The 6,021-nt window shown below is 45.0% G+C and overlaps 1 protein-coding gene across 1 annotated transcript; it reads left to right on the top strand.

The window, feature by feature from the left end:
- Positions 1 to 958: 958 nt before the first annotated feature.
- Positions 959 to 4,453, top strand: RPS21 (ribosomal protein S21). The gene is made up of 6 exons (XM_054274690.1): positions 959 to 1,004; positions 1,574 to 1,660; positions 2,296 to 2,359; positions 3,371 to 3,442; positions 4,158 to 4,213; positions 4,394 to 4,453. The coding sequence occupies exons 2-6, from the start codon at positions 1,611 to 1,613 to the stop codon at positions 4,401 to 4,403; spliced, it is 252 nt and encodes an 83-aa protein (XP_054130665.1). The 5' UTR covers positions 959 to 1,004; positions 1,574 to 1,610; the 3' UTR covers positions 4,404 to 4,453.
- The last annotated feature ends 1,568 nt before the right edge of the window (positions 4,454 to 6,021 follow it).

Raw genomic sequence — 6,021 nt, 5'->3', positions numbered from 1 at the left:
AAGCTGCCACCATGTGGCAAAGGACTCTCAGTAACGTTGTGTTCACAAATCCAGCGCGGAACCCAGAGCCAGACCTGCCGGTTCACGTTTACACAGCCAAGCTCCTCCTGCTCTGAAAAGGAACAGCTTCACACCGAGAGAGGCTCGGTGCTTTGTGAAGGTGCTGCTGGGATGGCTCAGCACGGAGAACTCTCTTGAGAAGAGCGTGTACATTTCCTGTAAACAAAAACCCTTCTAGTTTTGTCATATTCCATTATTTAAAAGTCTCAGTTGTAGCCTGTTTGTTTTATTTTGGGGTTTTTTTGTTTGTTTTTTCCTTCTGTGAAATTAAGATGCTGTGAAATAAAACCTGTTTTTGGTACATGGTTTGTAACCAAATGTCTCATTTTGGAGTAACAGAATGGGTGGTGTTGGAAGGATGGGATCCCACCTGCCCCAGGTGACCCTGCTGCTGAGGCAGGTCACCTGGGGCAGGTGACACAGGAATGTGGCCAGGTGGGTCTGAAATGTCTCCAGAGACAGAGACTGCCCGATCTCCCTGGGCAGCTGTTCAGTGATCTGCCACCCTTAATGGAATTCATCAAGTTCAGGTGCGATTTTTTGTGGTTTTGTTTATGGCCATTTCTCCTTGTCCAGTTGCTGGGCACCGCTACAGAGTCTGACATTTTCTGCCAGCCCTTGGGGACATCTGTAAGGAATGAGGAACCTCTCAGGCCCAGTTCCTTCAGAGTCCCTTCTGAGATATCTGTACGGACTGAGGAGCCTCTCTCAGGCCCAGCTCCTCCAGAGTTCTCCTGAGAGAGAAGCCCCAGAGCCCTCATCCTCGCTGGGTCCCCACGGACCCTCCGCAGTAGCTCCGAGCGCTCCCTTGGTTTCCGCTCCCCGACCCCGGCGGGGCTGGGCAGAGCCGTGACGTCACGCGGCCGTGCAGGAAGAGCTCGCGGCGCTGTGACGTAATTCCGCGTCCGGCCCCGCCCCTTCCTTTCCGCCCGGCCGCGCGCGAGGTGGGAGCGATGGCGGCGGGGCCGGGGAAGGCGGCGGGGCTGGAGGGAGCCATGGGGGTCAGGGCACAGGGAGCCATGGGAGCGGGAGCGATGGGGCCGGGGCACCGGGAGGGATGGGAACGGGGCAGCGGGAGCGATGGCAGCGGGAGGGATGGAGGCCGGGGCACCGGGAGCGATGGGAGCGGGAGCGACAGGGGCCAGGGCAGCGGGGCCGGAGCCCCCGGAGCGATGCTGAGGGCGGGGACGGTTCTGCCCGAGAGGTTCGGCTGCAGCCCGTGGGTCCGACCAGGGTCCGGCATCACCTCACGGCTCTGGTCGCTGTGGTCACCGAGGAGACTCAAGGGAAAGGCTGGAGCTGAGTCAGGGAGGGTGAGGGTGGATTTTGGGAAAAGGTTTTCCCCCAGAACCAGGCACTGCCCCGGGGAATGGGCGCGGCCCCAGAGCTCCAGGGGCGTTTGGGCAGGGGTGCCCAGGGTGGGATTGGTGGGGGGTCTGTGCAGGGCCAGCACTTGGGACTCGATGATCCTTGTGGGTCCCTTCCAAATCATTATATTCCGTGATTCTGGCAGGTGTCTCTGCTCAGTGCCTCAGCAGGAACAGGCCGAGATGCAGAACGACGCCGGGGAGTTCGTGGATCTTTATGTCCCTCGGAAATGGTGAGCAGGGAGCCAGGGCTGGAGGGGCCCCCAAAATCCATCCCTAAAACATCCCTGGAGCCCTAACCTGTGCAGCGTGTGCAAAAGGGCTTTTTATAGCAGTGAATATCTGTTGGGAGAGAAAAAAAATCAGTTTGGTGTCAGTTTAAAAAGTCACTAAAAATAAGCTACTTGTATGAATTTTATTCAATTGAATCAAATATGTTTTACAGCCTGTGATTCCTGAGTATCCCAGCTTGAGTGTCTTTGGCAGCTGTAGTGCCTCTCAGCAAAAAAGGCATAGGAACTAAACTTAATAATTACCTCGACTGCATTTTTGCAATTTAGAAAAGAAAATAACATTTTGTGTGTTTTGAAGGCCTGCACTGCCCTGTACACTGCATGAAGGTGAACTGGGCACATAGAAACCAAAGTGAAGGGAAAATAGGCTAATAAGTGTGGTGCTACAAGTAAAAATATAATTTAAATGTACTTAAAACTGCATTTTAATCTTCTAAGTAATGAAAGCTTGAACTGTTACTGTCTAAATTTCTTGTGCAGTTTTGATTTGCCTGCAGAGTTGGCTCTAGTAGCTTTCTTTGTCATTGTCACTGCCTGTTTCCTTTTGTTTAAATCTGTCCTGCTTTATCCCTCAGCTCTGCCAGCAACCGAATCATTGGTGCTAAGGATCATGCTTCCATTCAGATTAACATTTCTGAGGTAAGTTTATCCACAGAGTATGTGATGAAAGAGCTAAACCTTTACACTTTGGATAAAAGTTACAGAATTAAACAGCTTGTGATGTATTTTCAGTAATTCAGTAAAGTCACAATAGACCTTGACTCCTGCAGGTTCCCAGTTAATACGTGTGGGTTCCAATTAATTTAAGCTCCTTGTAGCATGGTTTGGGGTTTTTCCCCAATTGTTTATTAACTTCAGCTTTCAGTAATTTTTTGGACACAATGTTCCTGTAGCTTATGAGGTAGAGAGCTTGGTTTGGTTCTTGAATGGGAGACCACATCCCCACATCTTTTAAAAATCTGAGTCTCCTGAATTATCTCACCAAAAAAAAAAAAAGAAACCTTTAAAAAACCACCCTGATTCTGATTTTCTGTAGTTGTTAAGGCAAGTACTCTTCTTGTTCACCATGTTTCATTCCTTCAGTGATCCCTTTTCCTTGTTTTCAAGGATCAGAGATTAGCAGAACATGGAAATGAGCCCACCTGGTATTACAGGGTTCACTACACTGTTCTAATCAATGATTTATATATTGTAGTCTTTTTCCTGCTAAATGTCTCAGCAGTTTGAGAAGGTGAGACAATTTCTGTCTCTCAGCTTGGACATTTTCCTACCCATGTAACAACTCTGTCCCTTTCCCCTTCAGTTCAATTTTCCATTATATGACCTCAGTTAAGAGAAACAAAAAAAAAAAGAGTAAAGGTAGGAAAATCTACTTTACACAGAGCTTCTCCATTTGTTCAGAACTCAAATATTTTTTTTCTTTTGGCTACCAATTCTTGTCAATCTGTGTGACCCACTAAATTTAATGGCTGCACTGTGTAGCTACACATTTGCCGTGCAAAGATCATTGTAGTTGACTTTCTAACTCACTGTTTGCCTTGAGGTTTTCTGGTTAATTTTCTCAACACTTCAAGTATTTTTCTGCAGTTTTTAACTTTGGGGTGCTTGTCCTGTGTGCTGTGAGAGTGTAAAACCTTGCTGTGGTTGCAGGTGGACAAGGTGACAGGCAGGGTGAATGGCCAGTTCAAGACTTACGCCATCTGCGGCCCCATCCGGAGAATGGTGAGTGCCTTGCTGACCTGCAGAATGCTGTGCTGCTGCTGATGATGATTAGTTATTAATTAGCTGTGTGTCTGCCCTGAAAACACTGTGGGCAGTGTGTTTCCACAGGGGTTTTTGGGGCAGAATGAAGATGTGAACAAATTCACAGAATCACAAAAGGTTTGGTTTGGAAGGACATTAAACAACATCTCGTTCCACCCCTCCCATGGGCAGGGACACCTTCCACCATCCCAGGCTGCTCCAAGCCCTGTCCAGCCTGGCCTGGGACACTGCCAGGGATCCAGGGGCAGCCACAGCTGCTCTGGGCACCCTGTGCCAGGGCCTTGGATTGCTTGGAATAATCAACTTCTTCTGGAGTTGTTTGTTGGTTTTTTTTACTTTTTTTAAAGTAAAATATGTAAGTGATTTTCTTTTAAGAATGTGTATCAAGGTACTAATTCTAGCTTTTATCTGTTGTTTATAATTACTGGAGATGATATCACTTAACTTTAAAATGAGGAATTCATCACAAGTCCACTTACCCATAAATACATGTTGCTCATGCAGATGCATATTTTTATGCATCTGTACCCTTAAGGATGACAAAAAAGCAACAGTTTATTTTGAAACTGTTATCTGCACTAACTGCTGCAGCTGCCTCTCTTCCACATGTGTCAGCAATTATCTGGACATTTGAGAATATTTCCTTTGAGAATATTTCCTTTTCTCTTTACAGGGTGAATCAGATGACTCCATTTTGCGTCTGGCAAAAAATGATGGAATTGTGTCCAAGTACGTATGTTTATCTTACCCTCTCACTCCTGCAGGGGGAACTTCCATTCCCAAGTCCAGCTTTTAGGAGGACAATCTGTACATTGTATTTATGGGATGATTACACAGTTGGTCAAAGATATTTACTTGAGCTGTTGGAGCAAACTCATTTGTAACAATGTTTATTTCATTTTCTTGTAGGAATTTTTAACTGAAGAAACTCCAGGATGGAACATGTGAAATAAACAGTTCAAAATTAAATTGTGCTATGTCTTTTGTTCAAGTCATAAACACAAGTGGGTTTATTGTAGTTAGTGTTGAAAGACTTGGAAATGTGTCTTTAAAATATACAGATTCTCACTGTGAATTTTTAAAACAAACCAGCTTATGAAGCAGTGCCAGAGTCAAGGATTTCCACTTTGTTCTTGGCTTCACTGTTCTTTTCCAGATTTAATAAGTTTTGCATCTGTAATGGAACACTTGCAGTGTAGCAATCTAACTGAGCTTGCTGCTTTTTCACTGGAAAAACTGAGGGAATTCTTGTTAGGATTCAAGAAAGGGTCTGTCCTATTTCCAGGTGCTGCTTTTGTGTTGGTAGATTTTGTTTGCACACAGCAGGTTTGTGATTATCACTAACATAAATGTCATATATGGGTTTGTGTTATAAAGTAAGGTAAGAGGGTATGAGTTGTATGGAAAATTTCCCATGTCAGCTGCATTTTAGCAGTTCCACAATACCCACAACCACACAGGGCCTGTCCTGGTGGTGTATCCTGATCTGCACATTGCTCAGAGGTTAATCCAGATTACACTTCGCTGCCTGTGGTCATCTCTGGGTTAACATCTGCAGTTTCCACCCTCACATCTCTGCCCAGGCCCTCCCAGAGCTGTTCCAAGTGACAGAGGCTGTTTGGTGATGCTTTCCTGTTTATGCTGCAGGCTGTCACCGTTTTTAGGGGTTTCCATGTGCTTTATTTCTGATTTGTTTGCCAGTTACTGTGGCTGCACGTGGGAAATGAGGCTCAGGACAGCCTGGAGCAGGGATGCTGCTCCCTCTGCACTGAGGAGAATGGCTGAGCTACCCACGTGTGGTATCTTTCTCCTTATCTGTGTTTTTTTCCCCAGACATGACAATTGCAGCGTATTTGTTTGGAAGGTTCTGTTTTGGCACCATGGATACCTGCTGAATATTGGCAGTGAAAATCAGGCCATGTCAATGTGGAGTTACAGATTTTTTTTTAGTAATTTGAATAAGTTGGGGTTTTATTGCAAATCATGAATTAGGATTGAGAGTGTAAGCTACTGTACATATGAAGTATATAACTAATGAAGTCCATAACTAAACCTTTATTTTTTCTGCAAATCATGAATTAGGATTTAGAATGTAAGCTATTGTATAGATACAATGAAGTCCATAGCTAAACCTTTATTCCAGGAGCAGTTGCAGCAGAGAATCAGAACTCAACAGGCTGAGAACCCTTTTTATCAGAGCCATAACCTGAAACTTTTTGGCTGCACAGTCTCCCTTCCCACTGATAACACTTGGATTTACTACTACTCTGAGCTGACAGAACTTTTAAAGCATGAACTCCTGGGTGTTGCAAGTAGGGAGGAACTCAAGCCAAAAAAAAGGCAAAAAAAAATTGGTTAATGTTGAATTAGTATTGATCTTAATACACAAAGCACATGAGAGAAACCTTTTAAATACTAAAACAAGGGGGAAATTAATTCATACTTTATTTTTGAGCTATTTTCTTCTGACATCTAAGTCAACCATGAAAGATGCATTAAAAAAAAGGGGAGGAGGGATGACAATGTTGTGATTCTCC

The sequence above is a fragment of the Melozone crissalis genome, unplaced genomic scaffold, assembly GCF_028551555.1.
Source record: "Melozone crissalis strain CALT ecotype California unplaced genomic scaffold, PUWL_Pcris_2 ptg000017l_1, whole genome shotgun sequence".
Taxonomy (NCBI): Eukaryota; Metazoa; Chordata; class Aves; order Passeriformes; family Passerellidae; genus Melozone; species Melozone crissalis.
Note: the sequence above shows the minus strand (reverse complement) of the source record. Positions and strands in the feature narration are given on the sequence as shown.

Excerpts from the sequence above, each read along its gene's own strand:
- RPS21 (XM_054274690.1), top strand. The coding sequence starts at position 1,611 with ATGCAGAACGACGCCGGGGAGTTCGTGGATCTTTATGTCCCTCGGAAA. Across the intron at positions 1,661-2,295 it reads CTTTATGTCCCTCGGAAATG|CTCTGCCAGCAACCGAATCA; the intron begins GTGAGCAGGGAG and ends TTTATCCCTCAG. Across the intron at positions 3,443-4,157 it reads GCGGCCCCATCCGGAGAATG|GGTGAATCAGATGACTCCAT; the intron begins GTGAGTGCCTTG and ends TTCTCTTTACAG.